This window comes from Rhineura floridana, chromosome 3 (assembly GCF_030035675.1).
Source record: "Rhineura floridana isolate rRhiFlo1 chromosome 3, rRhiFlo1.hap2, whole genome shotgun sequence".
NCBI lineage: Eukaryota > Metazoa > Chordata > Lepidosauria > Squamata > Rhineuridae > Rhineura > Rhineura floridana.
Window position 1 is genome coordinate 107,119,465 of NC_084482.1, and position 22,554 is coordinate 107,142,018.

The 22,554-nt window shown below is 42.9% G+C and overlaps 1 protein-coding gene across 3 annotated transcripts in view; it reads right to left on the reverse strand.

The window, feature by feature from the left end:
* Positions 1-22,554, reverse strand: part of KLHL3 (kelch like family member 3) — a 67,092-nt gene that overhangs the window by 43,251 nt on the left and 1,287 nt on the right. The window contains exons 1-3 of one of the 3 annotated variants that reach the window (XM_061617206.1): positions 13,406-13,488; positions 13,041-13,154; positions 3,050-3,156 (exon numbers count right to left, since the gene is read on the reverse strand). In XM_061617206.1, coding sequence (XP_061473190.1) covers positions 3,050-3,156; positions 13,041-13,102 — 169 coding nt within the window. In that variant the 5' untranslated portion in view covers positions 13,103-13,154; positions 13,406-13,488. Of the gene's footprint in view, positions 1-3,049; positions 3,157-13,040; positions 13,155-13,405; positions 13,489-22,554 lie in introns of those variants that run through there. The other 2 variants (XM_061617205.1, XM_061617208.1) reach the window with 2 other exon arrangements.

Genomic DNA, 22,554 nt, shown 5'->3' on the forward strand with positions numbered 1-22,554 from the left:
CCCCCTGCTCCTCTCCCCTGCTCCCCCCCCAGGTCAGTTTCACCTATCTTAAGCATGATTGTACAGGAGTAAATCCCACTGAACTCAAAAAGCATGCAAATGATCAAAGCTGCCCTTCCTTCTTCCTCCCTCCTATCTCATCTCTCTCGCCCCTTCCCATCCCTTCCAATCCCCTCCCCCTCCTTTCCCCTCCCCTCCCCCTTCCTCCTCCCCTCCTCTCCCCTTCTCCTCCTCCTCCCCCATGGTCAGTTTTACCTATCCTAAGCATGATTGCACAGAAGTAAATCCCTCTGAACTCAATAAACATGCAAATGATCACACCTGCCTTTCCCCTCCCCCTCCCCTTCTGCCCACTCCAGCCCTCCCTCCCTCTTCCCCTCCTCCCCTGTGGTCAGTTTCACCTATCCTAAGCATGATTGCACTGCAGTAAATCCCACTGAACCCAATAAGCATGCAAATGATCAGTCGATTCTCAGCAAACTTGCACAGGATCCCATTTCTTACTCTGGATTAAAAAGGAGAGAAAAATTCATTAATAGGCAAAAAGGTTTTTTAGTGTAAATTATGCAAAGTGTTGCTGTACTTCACATATTCACAGAAACAGAAGCAAAAGAAAATGATTTACTATAGGAAACGTCACTAAACTTTCAAAGTAAATCAAACATATTTAAAGTGAGTATCTGAACCATATCATCTGTCTTAATATTGTTGCTTCCTCCCTGCTAAAACAAGATCAGCACAGCACATGTCTTGTTTCTATTATTTGGTCTGATTGCAGGTGTTGCCACCACTCATCATATACTCAGAGGGACATGTTACCAAATTCTTCCAAGATACACAAGAAGTGGATTTGACTGTGAAAGACCAATCCAAATTTTTACAAATTTATAGGGCAGTACAGTATCTCAGAGAGGAGGTCAAGTCGCCTGCTCCCCTGGTGCATTCCCTACAGCTGCCGAATTTCCTGCTTTTCAAAGTTTGATAGAAATATCTGTTGGCTATAGGTACATTGTTAAACCGCAAGGGTTTTTTGCCTATTAGAGAATTTTAAACTAAGATGTAGCAGCAGCCTCTTTCCTGTCCAAATTCACACTGGCTGCCCTAGCAGCCATTAAAAAGAGAGGGGATGAAACAGCGGCAATCACATGTGTCAATGCTTGGCAATCACATGTGTCAATGCTTGGCAATCACACAAGCATCTACTAATTTAGCTTCTTGTTCAGGGCCGGTTCTAAAGGGCGGCCAGGTGGGGCACTGGCCCAATGGCCCCTGGAGCTACAGGGGGCCCCTCAGCTGCCCCTCCGCTCCCCTTCTGTGATCCGTGCCCCCCCACCTACCTGTCTGCTGTCTTTTACCATTGCCCTTAACAAAGATGGCAGCCGCAGTTTCCCTAAGGTACTGAAGCCCTTGCCGCCATCTTAGTTGATGGCAGAGATGTGAGTGCATAGCACGCACGTGTGCCATCAACAAAGATGGCAGCGGAGGCGTCATCCCCTTAGGGAAACTGTGGCCGCCATCTTCGTTAAGGGCAATGGTAAAAGACAGCAGACAGGTAGCTGTGGGGGCTGCGTACGTGTGTGCGTGCGTGCGTGCGTGCACACATACACACGCCAAGGCCCAGGGCAAGCTGATGCCCAAGGGCCCCAGCATGCCTGGAGCCAGCCCTGTTCTTGTTAATCAAGAAGCAATAAGGGACACTTGTATGATAGCATGGCAACTAAGACATGGCTTTCCCTTCCTCTCTCTTATTTCCAGTTTAAAGTTCAATAATGAAATTGCCACTGTGCACCTCACTTTAAAGTCCCCCAGTGACTGTGAGAATTAGGTCACCCAGGGGCCAGAAGGTGCACTTCAAGAGCCAGGCCCTGTGATGGGCCATTACTTCCTGGTCACTAATTTCAGTCTCTACCTACAATTCCACTTTGCTGAAATCAAACTGAACTAGTATAAGCATAGCTAGTAAAATACACTTTAAACTAGCATTTTTCTGTGTCTAAGGGCCACTTCACACAAGAGAAGGCATTTTTCCAACGTAAAAAACCCTGCATGAACCCCACATGTAATTTGTCACGTGACAAGTACACAAGTGTGTATTTTGTCACTTCCTGCTTATCTAAACAACAAAACACAATTGTATTATTTGCAACAGCAATAATCATTGTGAAAGCAGAAAAATCGCACCTTACCTGAAAAGTAAACTATCTGTGGTGAAATTATTGATACTATATACTTCCACATTTAAGTTAATAACCAAACTGCTGTCTGCAAAACATTCATTGCAATATGTGTGTTATACCCCATGCAGTTTCTTCTGTTTTCTTTTAGCAAAAGTCATAAGGACCAGTTTACACATTAAAGCTGCTACAAAGAGGAGGTGGGGCAAGACAAAGGAAGGGAGAGCAAATCAGGGGCAAAGTAAAGATACAGTGTTTTTGCAGGAGCCAGCAGCAGCAGAGTCACCTTGGTGCTTAAATCAGAAAGCAAGCCTTAGCTAAAATCTTTTTGTACGAGTCAGGCATTATGGCCTGCTTTAGCCCATCGCTATCAAGAGGCTTTCTTGCTGGTATTATTGTAGTTCCTTTCATTGGCCAGAGCTTGGTGGTGGCACACAGGCTGAATTCCCATCCAACACCCCTCAAAATCCCAGATTGAGGATCCCCTATGGACTTCAGTCCTGACCCACGGCAGCCTTAATGTGAAAGGCTCCCCCAAGGCTCCATTATGAAAATTACTCAGGTTTGTAACATCAGTACAATCTAAAGTCCAGGGCACAACCCTCCTAAGCCAGGAGTAATTATCTGGAAATGTTCACGAATATCTGTTCATGTAGAAAAGCATAAGCCTGATGTTTGTTTTCCCTTTTTATGGAGAACACCTGTAAGAAACGTCCAGGGCTATACTCCCAACACTTATGTACACCAGCTAGAGGTGAAACAATCTGCATCTCAGCATCTGCAGCCCACACTAGTATTAGCACCAACACGTAGTTTGGCTCTAAATATATTTTAACTAGCAGGCAATAGTTCTTTGCTTGGAGGCACAAAGTTACCTGTAAACATTGCACAGAAATATGGACTGCAGGCTGCTAGGACAACACGATGGGCTTCGATCTCAACGTCTTCAGCAACAATCACCACATCACAAAGAAGCCGCTTACTGCGAAGACACCAAAAATCACAGTTTCAGAACGTGTTTCCACACTGTGCTTTCTATATACAAAACTGAAACGGTCAAGTTTCCTTTACAGACTCTTCTGCTATATAGCACTATTACGTGGGGTGTGGGGGTAGCAAATGATTGCTGTAGCTTCTATAGGTTGCCTTCTGAAATTTTCCATTCACTTTTGTATAACAAACTTCATAGCAAATTAGTGAGATTTCAAGGGTACAATCTTCTAAATCTTATTTCAATGCACGGGCAAGTTTGAGATCCAAGTGTTCATATATACTAAAAAGAGCAGTCCTGTTTTTAAAAAAGCAATTTTGATTCATACTAAGCTGAAGATATTTATATCTACAGCTTATACAAAAGTTTTTTCCCTCTGTAACTACGTGTAGGTGTCTTAAGACCAGTAATAATCCATTATTGGTTTTCAAGTAATTTTTAAACAAATGGAAACAGCATGAAGGAACTTGGAGGTGGGGGCTTTACATACTATTCATAGCAATTGGTAACACAGCAGTATGCACAACAGTCTTCTCCCTCTGCAAGCCCTTCCAAATAAATAAGCCCAAAGCTAGAACACGTACACTGCTCCTCAAGCCTCCTGGACTGTCCTCAAAATGGAGCCTAGACCATGTGTCAGTGTGGTAAACTTGTAGCCGCCAGATGTTGTTGGATTACGACTCCCATCATTCCTGGCCATGCTAGCTAGAGCTGATGGGAACTGGAGTCCAACAATATCTGGAGGGTCAGTGGCTCCCCACCACTGCCATATGCATTACCAATGGACCTGCTATGGTGACTGGAAAGAAACAGACACCAGAAACCTGTTTTCGCTCCAGCCTTCCTACTTTACCCACGCTCCTTTTACAAGGGGATTACAAAAGGGACTGAGTGGGCAGCAGCTGTACAGGCTGTTTTGGGTCAATCTGACGAAGCATCAAGGCCCCAGCTGACAAAGCGTCAAGGCGAGTTAAGCAGCAGAGCGAGTTCGGCAGCAGAGCGAGGAGGCCAGGGCCCCCCACTCTGCCCGTCTGTTCCCTGACCTCAACTAAACCGCAGTCTCCAACCCATTGACGTAATAAACCTTAAACAAAACTATGCAGGTAAGAAGCCAGCAGGGGTGTGGGGGCTTTCCAGTGTTTTGCACCGCCTGCAGCATGTACGACTATCTGCCTGTTGGACAGAAGTCGTGGGTGTGCTCTCGGTGCAATGAGCTCCTGGCTCTCCGGGAACGACTTCATTTCCTTGAGGCCAAGGTGGCGGACCTGGAAAAGCTGAGAGAGGCAGAGAGGTGTGTGGAGGAGGCCGTCAGGGACGTTATAGCTGTGTCCCACTCCAACGATGATAGCTCTCCTGCTATCATGGAGAACGATGGTCTTGGGGAAGGAGAGCATCCACCTGAGGAAGAGGGAAACGATCCCTTAGAAGGGACCCATTCCTTGGGGGATGAGCAGCTATCCTCTCGTGCCGAGGATATATCTCCAGGGGGTGGAGGGATCCTTGTAGTGGGTGATTTGATCATTAGGAACATAGACAGTGGGGTGTGTGATGGGCGTGTAGACCGCAAGGTGTTTTGCCTGCCTGGTGCGAAGGTTGCGGATATCGCCTGTCATTTAGATAGTTTGGTAGACAGTGCTGGGAAGGAGCCAGTGGTCGTGGTGCACGTTGGCACCAACAACATGGGGAAATGCAGCCGTGAGGTCCTGGAAGCAAAATTTAGGTTGCTAGGTAGGATGCTGAAAGCCAGGACCTCCAAGGTGGCTTTCTCTGAAATGCTACCAGTTCCACGCGCAGGACCAGCCAGACAGGCCCAGCTTCGCAGTCTCAATGCGTGGATGAGATGATGGTGTCGGGTGGAAGGGTTCGGATTTGTTAGGCACTGGGGAACATTTTGGGACAAGCCGGGCCTGTACAAAAGGGACGGGCTCCACTTGAACCAGAATGGAACCAGACTGCTGGCACTTAAAATTAAAAAGGTAGCAGAGCAGTTTTTAAACTGACTGAGGGGGGAAACCCGACAGGAGCTGAGAAAGGTCCGGTTCGGAATAAACCTCCCCCCTGGGATAAAAACCAAAGAAATGATGAAATGTTAAAAGGGGTAGGCCTAGAAGTAGGCATTGTGAGAGCAGGGGCACAGGATATAAATTCAGAAGAGCAAAATTACCACAGGCCTAACCACAAGTGCCAAAGACACTTGAAGAGAGACACTGCTTACAAGTGCCTGTACGCTAATGCTAGGAGCCTCCGAACCAAGATGGGAGAACTGGAGTGCTTGGTCTTAGAGAAGAGCATTGATACAGTGAGCATAACCGAGACCTGGTGGAATGGAGAAAACCAGTGGGATACGGTTATCCCTGGATATAAACTATATTGGAAGGACAGGGAAGGATGTATTGGTGGCGGAGTCGCTCTATACGTGAAAGAAGGCATTGAATCCAGCAAGCTTGAAACCCCAAAAGAGGCAGACTCCTCCACAGAATCGTTGTGGGTGGTGATACCGTGCCCCAGGAGGGACTTAATACTGGGAACGATCTATCGTCCCCCTGATCAAAATGCTCAGGGAGACCTTGAGATGAGATATGAAATTGAGGAAGCATCCAAACTAGGAAATGTGGTAGTAATGGGTGACTTCAACTACCCGGACATAGACTGGCTGCATATGTGTTCCAGTCATGACAAAGAAGCAAAGTTTCTAGATATTCTAAATGACTATTCCCTAGATCAGTTGGTCATGGAACCGACCAGAGGGACGGCAACCCTGGACTTAATCCTCAGTGGGGACCGGGACCTGGTGCGAGATGTAAGTGTTGTTGAACCGATTGGGAGCAGTGACCACAGTGCTATTAAATTAAACATACATGTAACTGGCCAATTGCCAAGAAAATCCAACACGGTCACATTTGACTTCAAAAGAGGAAACTTCACAAAAATGAGGGGATTGGTAAAAAGAAAGCTGAAAAACAAAGTCCAGAGGGTCACATCACTCGAAAATGCTTGGAAGTTGTTTAAAAACACTATATTAGAAGCTCAACTGGAGTCCATACCACAGATCAGAAAAGGTACCGCCAGGGCCAAGAAGATGCCAGCATGGTTAACGAGCAAAGTCAAGGAAGCTCTTAGAGGCAAAAAGTCTTCCTTCAGAAAATGGAAGTCTTGTCCGAATGAAGAAAATAAAAAAGAACATAAACTCTGGCAAAAGAAATGCAAGAAGACAATAAGGGATGCTAAAAAAGATTTTGAGGAGCACATTGCTTAAGAACATAAAAACCAACAACAAAAAATTCTATAAATACATTCAAAGCAGGAGACCATCTAGGGAGACAATTGGACCCTTGGATGATAAGGGAGTCAAAGGTGTACTAAAGAACGATAAGGAGATTGCAGAGAAGCTAAATGAATTCTTTGCATCTGTCTTCACAGTGGAAGATACAGGGCAGATCCCTGAACCTGAACTAACATTTGCAGGAAGGGATTCTGAGGAACTGAGACAAATAGTGGTACGAGAGACGAAGTTCTAAGCTTAATGGACAATATAAAAACTGACAAATCACCGGGCCCGGATGGCATCCACCCGAGAGTTCTCAAAGAACTCAAATGTGAAATTGCTGATCTGCTAACTAAAATATGTAACTTGTCCCTTAGGTCCTCCTCCGTGCCTGAGGACTGGAAAGTGGCAAATGTAACGCCAATCTTCAAAAAGGGATCCAGAGGGGATCCCGGAAATTACAGGCCAGTTAGCTTAACTTCTGTCCCTGGAAAACTGGTAGAAAGTATCATTAAAGCTAGATTAACTAAGCACATAGAAGAACAAGTCTTGCTGAAGCAGAGCCAGCATGGCTTCTGCAAGGGAAAGTCCTGTCTCAGTAACCTATTAGAATTCTTTGAGAGTGTCAACAAGCATATAGATAGAGGTGATCCAGTGGACATAGTGTACTTAGACTTTCAAAAAGCGTTTGACAAGGTACCTCACCAAAGGCTTCTGAGGAAGCTTAGCAGTCATGGAATAAGAGGAGAGGTCCTCTTGTGGATAAGGAATTGGTTAAGAAGCAGAAAGCAGAGAGTAGGAATAAACTGACAGTTCTCCCAATGGAGGGCTGTAGAAAGTGGAGTCCCTCAAGGATCGGTATTGGGACCTGTACTTTTCAACTTGTTCATTAATGACCTAGAATTAGGAGTGAGCAGTGAAGTGGCCAAGTTTGCTGACGACACTAAATTGTTTAGGGTTGTTAAAACAAAAAGGGATTGCGAAGAGCTCCAAAAAGACCTCTCCAAACTGAGTGAATGGGCGGAAAAATGGCAAATGCAATTCAATATAAACAAGTGTAAAATTATGCATATTGGAGCAAAAAATCTGAATTTCACATATACGCTCATGGGGTCTGAACTGGCGGTGACCGACCAGGAGAGAGACCTCGGGGTTGTAGTGGACAGCACGATGAAAATGTCGACTCAGTGTGCGGCAGCTGTGAAAAAGGCAAATTCCATGCTAGCGATAATTAGGAAAGGTATTGAAAATAAAACACCCGAGATCATAATGCCGTTGTATAAATCTATGATGCGGCCGCATTTGGAATACTGTGTACAGTTCTGGTCGCCTCATCTCAAAAAGGATATTATAGAGTTGGAAAAGGTTCAGAAGAGGGCAACCAGAATGATCAAGGGGATGGAGCGACTCCCTTACGAGGAAAGGTTACAGCATTTGGGGCTTTTTAGTTTAGAGAAAAGGCGGTTCAGAGGAGACATGATAGAAGTGTATAAAATTATGCATGGCATTGAGAAAGTGGATAGAGGAAAGTTCTTCTCCCTCTCTCATAATACTAGAACTCGTGGACACTCAAAGAAGCTGAATGTTGGAAGATTCAGGACAGACAAAAGGAAGTACTTCTTTACTCAGCGCATAGTCAAACTATGGAATTTGCTCCCACAAGATGCAGTAATGGCCACCAGCTTGGATGGCTTTAAAAGAAGATTAGACAAATTCATGGAGGACAGGGCTATCAATGGCTACTAGCCATGATGGCTGTGCTCTGCCACCCTAGTCAGAGGCAGCATGCTTCTGAAAACCAGTTGCTGGAAGCCTCAGGAGGGGAGAGTGTTCTTGCACTCGGGTCCTGCTTGCGGGCTTTCCCCAGGCACCTGGTTGGCCACTGTGAGAACAGGATGCTGGACTAGATGGGCCACTGGCCTGATCCAGCAGGCTCTTCTTATGTTCTTATGTGCACTATCTGCATGGAGACAGCATACCAAAAAAAGGTCTTGCCACTGCCACTTGGCCCAGGATATCCCAGGTGGAGAAGCAGCTGATATGGAGACTGAAGGCTAAGAGCAAGAGGCACAGCAGAAAGAGGTAAGGAGACTCTCTCTCCTCTCAACCCATACATCCCCCTGCCAGCTCCCCATTTCCCAATACCTTCACCCCAAAATAGTACCACAGCCATTATGTCCACACTAGCCTCCAGCCACTGAGCTTCTCACAGCAGCCAAGTCTGTCGTTACACACACTGACTACCAAACAGCTGGGGAATGGAGGAGACGGCATAGGTTAAGCTGGGAAGGAGCAGAGGCCTCCTGCATGCTTTCCAGTCCCATGTGCTGCCCCTGGGCAAGCCAACCTCCTCCTTAGCCTGAGGAAGAGTAACTCATCCACTGTCCATCCTCTGGGGCAGTGAAGGTTCAGAGCTCAGCTGCTATCACTGACACTAGCCAGCCCAGGAATTCCAAACTGAATGGACAGGTGGCAGCACCTGTTATTCATATAGTGCCTACAACTGGGGGGGGGATTCATAAGGCCCTATCGACAATCTTACAACCTAAAGGACCTGCTGCATCCATGGCTGCTTTTCCTCCTTTGAGAATGGCCACAGGCTGACCTATCAGAAGCATGAAGGGAGAAGGGAATAAAGAACAGCTTCCCCTCCCCCCGTCTCCAAACATCGTTAAGTTCTCACTGGTCCAGATTTGCCATGTACATAATATTGCCATGGAAATCAGCCACTGCTAAAAACAACCGATTTAAAGCATTCAAGCAAATGCCACAATTTAGTTCTACTACAGTTCAACAGCAGCAAGGAGACGAAAGCATACATCGGTACTAAGCACACAAGGAAAGAGACAACAGAAGCTTAAGGGCAGCTGTACTCTTAGATGTTCAGAAGTGCATCATGCACAACCGAAGCGATTAGCTTCCACAAAGAGCAGCGCGGTCACTCTCTCCCCCATTATTCCCCACTGCGCTTAAGTTACAATAAGGAATAACCTAGTATTATATCATCCTAGCGCATAGTCCACATAACGTAGGCAGTTATGCTCAGGCACGCAAAAAACTTTTCTCCAGTCCCCTCATGTTCTATGACAGCAGACTAAAGACTGAAGCACCATCGGCCCCAAGATAATGGGGTGTGTGTGGACATTTCATAAAACTCTGGTGCCCCTTTTGATACAGACATGGAGTAGGAGCTGTTTTTCTATGTGTTCATCCGACAGTTATTACAAGAATGCTTAAAAGCCTTTGAACATTACCAAGCAAGATGTCACCATGCAACATGGTGCATTATAGCAGCACTGTTGGGTGATTACATGGAAAAGTGGATCTGACACCACTGCCAGAACATTTAAGGCTAGGCTAACTTCCAGCTTCCTCTGAAGGGGCTACCCTCCCGTCATGGCCAGACCTTTTGGCAGGTGTGCTGCAATTCAAGGATGCCAGTGTTATAGTACATATGCAGCTCCCTATGTCTTGGAATGCTTTTGCTACTTTGGCTGAAATCCTATACTCACTTACCTGGGAGTAAGGCCCATTGAATTCAGTGGAATTTATTTCTCAGACATAGAGCAGGCAGCTGCATGGTGTACAGGATGTAGGAAGGCGGGAGTGTAGGTTTCACTATTACTACCAACTCGTAAGTGCCATAAAGCCCTCTAACCTGCGCCTAGTGATGTCCATTTGTACTTGCAATTGGTACCCATTCATTTTTACTAATGAACTTTTGCAATGGAAAAATCTCCACAGAAAAATTAAGCACTAGGGAAAAATCCACCCCACATCACTGCCAGTGCCACAGACTGGCCACCCAAATTATATTTTATCTATTTATTTAGAGCTTTCATTATCCTTCCTTCTTAGGATAGAATTCACATACGTCTAAATTTGTCTTCATTTTATGATTCAGCATGAACACGTGGGCTCCTGGAAAGGTCGTCGCCACTTCACTCCTCCCCAATTGGTTTGCTGAGCTAAGCATGTCATCCAAATCTGGGCTCAGGATTTAGCTCTTTCCATACTCTCCATGAGCTGTAACCAAGGTTTAATTGGCTTAACATACAAAACAGGCTAATGTAGACTACCTTCATACACACGAAGCACTTTTATGTGCAAACAGGATGTTTGAACCCTTTTTTCCCTATTTTCCTAGAAAGTACCTAATAGCTGGAGAGGCAATTACACTGCCTATTAACCCAAACACAGGCAGGTGTTTTGTTTTTATCCAATAAAGGGATTCTCAAGTAGGGGGAGGGGAGGAAATCCACACTTTGCCACAGTGTCAACAGTTTGTTTGCATAAACGAATGAGTTTTTAAAGCACAGAAAGAATGAACTAACAGTTGTTAAATAAGGGCTGTCAAAGGAATATTTGCAAGGTCACTTAAGATGCATGTGCATATATAATTTTAGGGAATATATACAGCCATAAATGCTTACTTAAATGAACATAATCAATACTTTGTTTGGCAATTACATTGTGACCTCTCTACATCTCTACAAATCGGCATTTTCCATTTCCAGGAAAAGCATTTTTTAATTGTGTGTATGGCTTGAGCATAGATTTCCCCTATGCATGTAAGTTGTTTTATTCCTGTTTGATGTTTCATAAGAAGAAGAAGAAGAAATAAAAAAGATACATTAGGTCAATAATTTTATTTGACCAACCAAAACATCATAAAATCTGTTATTAGCCTATATGGATTTCTGAATTGTTATTGTGAGCCTTTACCTTTGCTGTTTATGTTTCACAAGGGATTTGCATATGATATATATCATATCACATGCAATACAATGTGATTTTATGGTACATGTTGTGTGTGTGTACTGCCTTCAAGTCGATTCTGACATATGGCGACCCTATGAATAGGGTTTTCATGAGGCTGAGAGGCAGTGATTGACCCAAGGTCACACAGTGATCTTCATGGTTATGTGGGGATTCGAACCCTGGTCTCCCAGGTTGTAGTCCAACACCTTAACCACTACACCACACTGGCTCTCATGTTACATGTTAATATGCACAAATTTGATATCCAGTTAAACTCTCACACTTGTGTGTATAAGAAACTACAGCTCATCACATGGCAGGGAATAAATATCCTACCCAAAAGTAGCTTTTTAATGTATCCTGGCAGCATTGGCCCTACAGAGGCATTATGGATTATATCTGCAGTAAAACTGCATCTCTAAATAACATACACTAGGCAGATGTGCAATCAGATTTTGTTCTGGAAACGGTGACAAGCTCAGCACATGCAGATTCCCTACCTTAATTACAAGAGTGATTATTGGTTATCATACAGCCATTCTCCAGTGTCCCATATGCTGGAGCAATGATGGACTGGGCAAGAATCTGTGATAACTAAACACAGAATGCACTTAGCATTTGCCTTAAATTACTACAAAAGCAACATAGAAATCTAAGGAAGCACATTAGATAGCAGGCATGGCAGAGTGATCGTTTAGCTAACATGAGATTTTCAATTGGTATGTAGGAGGATTGGCAGTCAAAAAGAAATCAAGTTGCATTAACCATTTTTCCTCTGCAATTAGGTGTAGGCGTCTGCAATATTGCATTATCAGTTTTTCAGTATTTAAGATCTTGATAATGTGGAGATTTGTGCTAAGTAAAAAAGTGCATTAAGGGAACAATCCAAACCCAAGGTCTGCCAGGTTGAGTAGAATTTGGAATAAGTGGATCTCCGGCTCAGCCAGGGCTACTCTGGCTAAAGTCCCTCATCCCAGGTCAGCTGGAGATACACAAGTCCTCCCTAACTCAGCCAAGGCAAGTCCCTAAAAAGGGGGGGTCCAGGGAAATGGTGGGGTGTGACAGGACAGGAAAGGTGTTACCCCATTCCAAATGCCTTTCAGCTTAATCCCATGAGCTAGCAACCCAGCAGAAGTTAACATTGGCAGAAAGTGTGATGTCAGCCCAACTCTATTTTAAAAAGGCTTGTTTTCCCTCTGCCAGGATAAGGCAGCTCAGCTGGTAGTAGCCCTGCTCCTGAATGGTGTTTGGAACAGGAGCAAGTTATCCTGCCATAATTCACACCAGGATAAATTACCCTGGCTTTCTCTTGTTTGGACTGCTCTGCAAGCCTTTTTTTTTTTTAATTTGCAGACAGATTATTTCACTAAGGAAACATTTTAAAAATTCTGTTTGAAGTGGTTTTAAAAAGTATTTTCTTTTTAAAAAAGCAGTAGCAGACATGAAGTATGAGAAGGGCATAAAAACAGATGTGATTATTTATTTCTACTGAATCTAACACTTAGATGAATTCCAGGCCATTTTGAATATAACCTTTATAGTATGCTTGCCATTCCACTGTGTCTTGGTTCCACATCACACCAATGATACCTGAAGTTCTGCATCAAGTGGGTCATCTGAACATAAGTACTTTCCACCAGCAACTCCATTCATGTGGGAGAAGTACCTGCATGATCTGGAGATCCACATGATATAGAACTTCATGTATTGATGCAGCCATGCTTCAAATCAACGTTTCAACTAAGCCTAGTTTTTTCCTGCAAAGTAAAACTGTAGCTTAGATGACTCCTGTTCCAATTAGCAAGAACCTAATAATTGCAAGATAACGCAAACTGAATACAAGAAATACCTCCTTAATTCATTCATGACTTTGAATGCCTTTCCCATGTGACAAGGATTGATGGTCACCATTCGCTGGTCCTTATCCCCATCTGCCTCAAGTGGTTGGGGGCACCTCTTGATGCTAAAGGTAAGATAAAAAAAGTGAACTTAACTCTCAAGAACTAAGACAAAATGTATCCTAATAACAATTCAAACAAAACCACAGTCTCACTCATTGCCCACGGTATCACAAATGGTTACAAGGTTTTATCTGACAAAAGCAGCTGTCCTTACTATGTTTCTGAAGTGTAACTGGAGTACCCTTTTAAAATCTCAACTATGCCACACATGCCTTCTATGCAGCTATGCAAAATATGTGCTAGACACACATACCTTAAGTTCTTTGATGAACTGAGACAACTTTGTGAATGCTAGACATGGGCTTTTAAAGTTTTGGTTGAGAAACATGCATAACTCTGCCCATTTCTGGAAAAAAATAAAAGGCAGGAGGAAAATTGGTCACCTAGTTTCAAAAAAATGTAAAAGACAGATCATACAGGTTTATCTATTTACTATACCAAACAACAATGCTTTTTATTAAATCTAGGACAATCCAAAGTATAAACTATGTCGCACATTACAAGGAAACAGGGATAGAGTGAGTTGTGCATCCCTTTTCCATACTTCCAGGCATTATGCAAAGTGGAATTTGCACATATCCCCTTCAGGAGTCACTCATAATCCTCCATAGTGACTTCCATTTAATGTACAAAACAATGCCCAAGACTGAAGGTCAACTGATATTACCTTACAAGTGGGTTAATGTGGATTTACAGAATGTGTTTTCTACACCACACATCCAGATCTTAACATTTCAATAGGTCCACATGTTTCAGAAACCCTTACATGGGCACAAAACTGTTACTATGCAATGAAAAGTCAAGACTTCGATAAGCAGTGAAACTAAACGCACAGCCATCTCACTTTGTGCCATAAAAATCAGCCCATGTGTCCTTCCCCCAACATTTTAGTGGAATTTCATTGTCTTATGAATTGGGTACTTAAACAAAAGACCCAATGCCAGTTGCTTAATTTGAAATTCATAAAATTACTCAAAATTAATGTATTTTCTTAATCCAGAAAGGCTGGTTATAGATCTAAAGGTAATACCATTCCTCCACTTAAGCCCAATAACAAACATAAAATCTTGCTAAACCAGTTCGCTCTCTAAAAAAAAAATATAACCAAAAAAACCAACCACCATTCACTAGCAGCACTGCCAATATAGCTGTACGCAAACACTTCCTCAAAGGAAGTTAATTGAACAATTCCCTAAACAGAGAGGCCTGATTTAAACAAGACTCTGGGCAAGCAAGAATTCACCCATGTGGTGTTTCATACAGCCAGCTTCCCATGTAAACCATGCCATAAGCCCCTACACATGCAGACCATTGGCCTCTGGTATGGTAACACTGTAGGCACAAGGCAAGGTAACAAGAGTTTATATACAAGGCTTTGGGTGAATAGAGCACTGCATGGGTGTCTTACACAGCCAGCATCAAGTTTAAACTGGGCTAGAGATTTCCTTTAAAACATTGCGGGTGGAGGGACTGTTATTAAGGCATGTAATGACAGAATGTAACACTCTTTTTCACCACTAAAGAGAAACCCTAAGGATGATCCAGTGATCTTATGAACTGGCACCAAATAAATCAGGTGGTGCATTTCCTTCTAGCTCCACAGACAATATTGTTTCTAAGGTTTATAGAATCTCAACATATATAACCATGATGGGGGGCTGAGAATTATACAGGATTATGACCTAGGAACTCATACCGGGAGAGACATGGTCTATACTGTAGAATTATTAGCCACTGAAATTGGTCTCAGCCCTACAAAGGGAAAATGCCATGAAGTTGGTGCATAGATAGTAACTCACACCTCTTCAGCTTTCCAATATTATAGGATTCAGCACTCCGGATTGTTGGAGATTATGTCCCATACATTGTGCACACTTTCACATGTGACTGTCTTGTCTTATGGTGCAAAACATCTGGAGCAGAGTGTTCTCAAAGATGTCAGCTATAACAAGGCAGGCAGGGGTAGTTCTACTTTTATTAGCTTTATTGGGTGTTTTTGAGGGTCCAAATGAGAAGCTAGCTGCATTATAAAGCTCTCCAGGTGGCAGTGAGACTTAAAATTACTAGGTGCTGGAGAAGTTAGGGAGAACTGTGACTAAAAATCTAATTATGAATAGGTTTGGACACTTGCTTTCACTGAAAAGCTGGCGTGTCAACTGGAAGCAGCCAGTGGAGTAATGGACTGGGACTCATTCTATGGTACAGGCACAGCTTTTTAATGTCTCCATCATAGGCATACGAAAGGCGTTGGAACGATCTGCTTGAATGAATGAGAAAATATACCACTGTCACTGTCTAACTTCATTGCCTATTGTTATATGCGGCTGATTTTTATATCCCTATAGTTCTGTTAGCCGTTTTGTTACAAGGTTTTAAATAAAAATTACAGCAATAAAAGATTATTACTATTGCTGAAATATCTGGAGTTTATGTAATATGGGGGGTTGCCCCATATTGTGACCCAGACTACCACATGCGTGAACTTTTGCTCATTCATCACTGCCTCTTGGTAGCCTGAGTGGAGAGGGAGTCATTTCCAATGCCAGTCATTTTAACAAGAGTAACGTTACTCCACACAACTATGAAGAAGTGATCTTCAACAAAGTTCCAGAGAGGAGATGCTGCTGCTACTGATGGCTCAAGAATTTTGATCAAGAATGTTGATTCCACGATTGTGATCACCATCAATTTAATTCTTTCTGCATATTCCCACGGAAGAACTCCTGGTGGGCTGTGCTACTAGGAAAGTCTTTGGGATCAGGCTGCGATCACTCAAATAGGAATAAAACATTAATATGGCTACTGAAGCAACAGAGAGGAAAATAGTGGGGAAAGAACTGTTGTGAACAGCCATGAATACAGGGGATAATCAAGGGGAATGGGGGAGGTGAAGAAAGAATCACTACTTTCCAAACACTTGCGAAATCTGAAGAGCTGTTTGTTCAGCACTATGTTAGATACATAGCTGCTTGAGATGCCTTTTAAACAAATTTTTCATGCCACTCAATTGTAATAAAAGTCTCTAAGCTGTTTACAAAAAAACTAGAATTACCAATGAACACTTAAAAACAAGTTAAAATACTGTCATCAGATTTGATAAGATCAAGGCAATGCCTCTCTTTTATGCACTCATTAGTTCTGACAGTGTATTATTATTATCTGCCATAAAGGAAAAATCACAGCTAGGAGCATATGATCAGCATTCCAAAATTTCAAAGACACATTCAACTCACTTCCAACACTGAAAGGGAGGGAGCGTTTGAGAATTTTTTAGGCACCATCAACTAGTACTTTGGAACCTATGAACTCTTAATAGTGAATAGACATGTTTCACATCAAACAAACATATTTCAAGGATGGCAGATGCCTTGAGACAGTACATATACCATGCACGCTCTCTACCAGACTGTTCCTATGTGGAGACATTCACTGGGGAAGACAGAGGTATTTTCATCTGCCAGCATGGGGCTGGAATTGGAGTGAGATGTAGAAACCACACTGAATTAGTCTTCTACAAGCACAAGATTCTTGCCATGAATGGATTTATTATGGATGTAAGAGAGTCTGTTCTGGAAACCGTTCCCATCAGAAATATGAACTGCAAAATATGCTTATTTGCTCAGAAAAAAATAATTACATGGCCTAAGTAAATGGCTCCTTGCAGAGCTGATATTAAAACATATAACCTTATATATTATTGGTGTCACTGTTCAACAAGCAATACAAGAGAAGATCCCTATGGCAGCCTTCCTCAACCTGATGCCCCAAGAGTTATCAACTACAATTCCCGTGAGCCCCATCCCAGCATCAGAGATTATGGGAATTATAGTCCAACATTATCTGGAGGACACCAAATTGGGGAAGATTGTCCTATATGGTCTTAAATGGATCTATAGGCAGAAACATAAGTTGACTAAGGCAGGCTATCCCAGTTATCCTTCTCTCTCCTTCCTCTGATTATTCCACTATCAAAATTCAAATTGTAAGCTCCCTGGGTTTTGAAAGAAGAAACCCCTTGCTATGAACTCTCCAGGTGATCTTAGGCAAGCTACACACTCTCTGCCTCGAAGCACACTGCCACCAGTTTGAGGATAATACTGTCCTCCTTTATAGGACTACTTTCAGGATTACAAGACAATGGATGTGAAACGCTCTGAATACTCAAGAGGTAAATAAATACTTTAGTAGTACTATGTACATTGATGACACTAAAAACCAAAATCATCACCTATCATCATCATTATCATTCCTGCATTTACGCAGCTGAATGAGGATGCTTAAGAGTTTTGGGGTTTCTGTTTTGGATATTTCTTTGCCCCCTGGTTGTACCAAAAAGATAAATAAATCCCTTTCAGTCATCCTTTCCCTGCCTCTAATACCATTCATTTCTCATAAGTTGAACCAAGAAAAGCTGACACACAATCCAATCCGATGTATGTGTATTCAAAAGCCAGTCCCACTGAGTTCAACAGGACTTCATCTCCAGTAAGTGTATTAAGAATGGCAGCCTTTACCTCTTGAAATGCTAAACCTTTGATGTTTCCCCAACTCATAACAAGAATAGGAACTGAAGGGCAAACTATGTTACATTAGAAGTGTTCACTAAGTTGCTTAGTCTCTTTCTTTAGAAAATGCAGCCCCAGGGCTTCACAGTCTGGATCAAAACCATCCCCTTCCTCATCACACCATTTTCCTGCTAAAAAACACCCCAAAACTGCTACTTTCTAAAAAAAAAAAAAAAGTACCTCACTTTTCTACAATAAGGCACCCAAAGTGGCTAACAGCAATGAAACACACAATTCCAATAAAACACAAAAATCACTATCAAAATATATAAAACTACTAGATAAAACCAGCTATCTGCTGTCAGGATTACTTCCAACAACAGTCTTCCTGGCTCTGGGAAGTTCTGGTTTGCTCTTCAGCTCTGACTCTGTTTCTCAACACTGGCAACCTGGTTTAAAACCTGGTTTGCATTACCAAAACCCAAGTGGAGAAACTGAGAGAAGTATCTCTCTAACAGATGTGACTGCCTAGTTCACAGTATAGCAGCAATATTGGCAATAAGGGCCAGAGAGATGAGAGTCACTATGGTCTTGTAGGGATTCCATCTCATTCAATGGGAAACTGGTCAACCTGGGACAGGGAATCAAAGGTTTGTATTCTGCAGTGGACTCAAGGAACAGGCTTGGAATGTTGTTGGTGTACCACCCACGCCCTGCCCAACAGTCTCCTAAGCTGTCTAAGGATGTCTTAGGCTTGGTGTTGCAGACTATATTTTTGTAGTATTTTAATTATGTATATGCATTTTATAATTTCATATGTAACCAGGCTGATATATATTTGTATGAAGATTGCAAAACAAATACCTTAAATAAAATAAATAAAACAGCTGTCTCAACTATGGCTCCAACCAGGGCTGTGGAGTCAGTACGCCAGACCTTCGACTCCGACTCCGACTCTTGTTTTTCTACTCTCCGACTTCTTCATAAATGGCAAATGTATATTAACTAGTAATAACACATTTACTGTAGTAAAATGGTAGCACAAGGCATTTCATCACCACCACGTGAATCCAGAGCTTGGAAAAGTTACTTTTTTGAACTACAACTCCCACGAGCCCAATCCCTGGGGCTGATGGGAGTTGTAGTTTAAAAAAGTAACTTTTCCAAGCTCTGGATTCACGTGGTGATGATGAAATGCCTTGTGCTACCATTTTACTGCAGTAAATGTGTTATTACTAGTTAATATACATTTGTCATTTATGAAGGAGTCAGAGTCGGAATCGGAGTCGGTACATTTCTACCGACTCTGACTCCACCCAAAATTGCTCCCGACTCCGACTCCACGACTCCGACTCCAACATGGCTCATGGCTCCACTGTGATAGCTGCCTGCAGCTTAGCAGTCCATTAAACATAGCCCTCCCTCTCTCATTCTGAGACCCCAGATATATTTTATAACAAGGTTCCCTCCTTCTCACAGATCTCTCTCATCATGAACAAATGGGCCAAATCCTCAGATTCCAAGTTCATAGCAACTCCCATGGGATGCCAAAGCTCTCAAAGAAGCTAGGAGCAAGTGTGTCAATCAAGATAACCAGCGTACAGGGAGTAAAACTGAGCTACTGACAATGTACAGTCAGTCCACAGTTGCAAACCCACACTCCTTCCCTGTGTGTGTGTGCGTGTGTATGTATGTAATTAGATACATAGATATGCCATCAATGTGCATGACACTATTAAGGATAAGAGACCAGGAGATTGTGGATAGAAAAAAACCTTCTTGCTGAAACAGTTCTGCAACGGGCACTTCCTGAATCTCACCACAATCAAATATTTAGTACATGTCAGCCAAATGAATGTTGAGGGGAGAGAGAGATCGTTTTGCAAACCTTACATTCATTTTTTCCTCCCCAAACACTGAACACAAATCAGAGTAGAAGCACCTACCTATGGTGCATTCCCACATTGTTATGGGATCAATTTAGATACCATCCAGTAATAAAATAGTGTCTGAGCAGTTTACAGTAGAAGCTACATGTGAATACTTCAACTACATGAATGTAGCCAATTCCGTGGGTCTTCCTAATCACCCACACCCACAAGGTGGAAAGACAACACTGTATGGAAAAACCCACATGATCAGAGGAGTCCACGTTGTTGCAATTATTTGTATTCATATTACAGCACAATTATATTGGACCATGAGGAAAGCCCTGATACAGCTCTCTGTGCAAAGGAGAGGGGGAACTAAGTCCCGCTGATTTCAATAGGGCATACTCCCAAGTAACCATGCACTGGAGCCCAGACTTAGAAGGCAGTATCAGAAGAGGCACTCCTTTACAAGCCAATAGCAGCCAAAGGTAAGGAATGTTATAGGTAGGAACTGCATCTCACGTTTCTACTGCTTCCATGTGCAGAAGAGCCCCAATGATTTTCCTGTAGTCCACTTTATCATGTGAAAAGGAAGTGCTCTGCACATCCTGTTTTTCCAAGAAAGCAAAACCCATTTTTTTTCATTATTGTTTCCCTCAGTTTGAATCGCATCACAATGCAGGAAATAGACATTTCGGTTTTGTAAACTGGGAGACACTGAAACAAGCTCCCACCATGTTCCACGTATTACATTTTATAATCTTAGTTAAGCATCACAGAGATTTGTAAATGAACAATACAATTCTAAAGACAAAGCTCTTCTATTACGTGCCAGTACTGTACCTATTATTGTTTGCCTTTTTGTGTGCCATGTTACAGGTCATTGGTGGTACTGGGTTTGCCTTTGCTTTAAAAGGAGACATAGGATATATCTTCACAATGCATCTGTACAGGTTCTATGCTCTTGTTGGTTTGCCTAGAAAACTGCCAGAATAGTTAAGATTTAAAAGATCTGAAATAAGCAACCAGAAATGGAAAACAGTGGAAAATGTGTGCTTCATATTGTTTTGGCACGCAGCAGTTACCAATGAACTGCAAATGCTGGTTCACTTTGCACTTTTTCCTTACAGAAGTGCAATATGCATTTATTTATGGTGAAACAGTTTATCATGTGACCAGAGTGCCTCACAAGAACAATCATAAGAACATAAGAAGAGCCTGCTGGATCAGGCCAGTGGCCCATCTAGTCCAGCATCCTGTTCTCACAGTGGCCAACCAGGTGCCTGGGGGAAGCCCGCAAGCAGGACCCGAGTGCAAGAACACTCTCCCCTCCTGAGGCTTCCAGCAACTGGTTTTCAGAAGCATGCTGCCTCTGACTAGGGTGGCAGAGCACAGCCATCATGGCTAGTAGCTATTGATAGCCCTGTCCTCCATGAATTTGTCTAATCTTCTTTTAAAGCCATCCAAGCTGGTGGCCATTACTGCATCTTGTGGGAGCAAATTTCATAGTTTAACTATGTGCTGAGTAAAGAAGTACTTCCTTTTGTCTGTCCTGAATCTTCCAACATTCAGCTTCTTTGAATGTCCACGAGTTCTAGTATTATGAGAGAGGGAGAAGAACTTTTCTCTATCCACTTTCTCAATGCCATGCATAATTTTATACACTTCTATCATGTCTCCTCTGACCCGCCTTTTCTCTAAACTAAAAAGCCCCAAATGCTGCAACCTTTCCTCGTAAGGGAGTCGCTCCATCCCCTTGATCATTCTGGTTGCCCTCTTCTGAACCTTTTCCAACTCTATAATATCCTTTTTGCGATGAGGCGACCAGAACTGTACACAGTATTCCAAATGCGGCTGCATCATAGATTTATACAACGGCATTATGATATCAACTGTTTTATTTTCAATACCTTTCCTAATTATCACTAGCATGGAATTTGCCTTTTTCACAGCTGCCGCACACTGAGTCGACATTTTCATTGTGCTGTCCACTACAACCCCGAGGTCTCTCTCCTGGTCGGTCACCGCCAGTTCAGACCCCATGAGCGTATATGTGAAATTCAGATTTTTTGCTCCAATATGCAAAATTTTACACTTGTTTATATTGAATTGCATTTGCCATTTTTCCGCCCATTCACTCAGTTTGGAGAGGTCTTTTTGGAGCTCTTCGCAATCCCTTTTTGTTTTAACAACCCTAAACAATTTAGTGTCGTCAGCAAACTTGGCCACTTCACTGCTCACTCCTAATTCTAGGTCATTAATGAACAAGTTGAAAAGTACAGATCCCAATACCGATCCTTGAGGGACTCCACTTTCTACAGCCCTCCATTGGGAGAACTGTCTGTTTATTCCTACTCTCTGCTTTCTGCTTCTTAACCAATTCCTTATCCACAAGAGGACCTCTCCTCTTATTCCATGACTGCTAAGCTTCCTCAGAAGCCTTTGGTGAGGTACCTTGTCAAACGCTTTTTGAAAGTCTAAGTACACTATGTCCACTGGATCACCTCTATCTATATGCTTGTTGACACTCTCAAAGAATTCTAATAGGTTACTGAGACAGGACTTTCCCTTGCAGAAGCCATGCTGGCTCTGCTTCAGCAAGGCTTGTTCTTCTATGTGCTTAGTTAATCTAGCTTTAATCATACTTTCTACCAGTTTTCCAGGGACAGAAGTTAAGCTAACTGGCCTGTAATTTCCGGGATCCCCTCTGGATCCCTTTTTGAAGATTGGCGTTACATTTGCCACTTTCCAGTCCTCAGGCACGGAGGAGGACCCAAGGGACAAGTTACATATTTTAGTTAGCAGATCAGCAATTTCACATTTGAGTTCTTTGAGAACTCTCGGGTGGATGCCATCCGGGCCCGGTGATTTGTCAGCTCTGTGATGATCATCACTGTGATAATCAACCACTGTGGAAATATGATCAGATCAAGTCCTACCAGATGGTCATGTGAATATCAGGGAGCCACAAGCAGATCAGGTGCACCTTTACCCAGATTCTGTACATGCAAATTCCCCACCTTGTA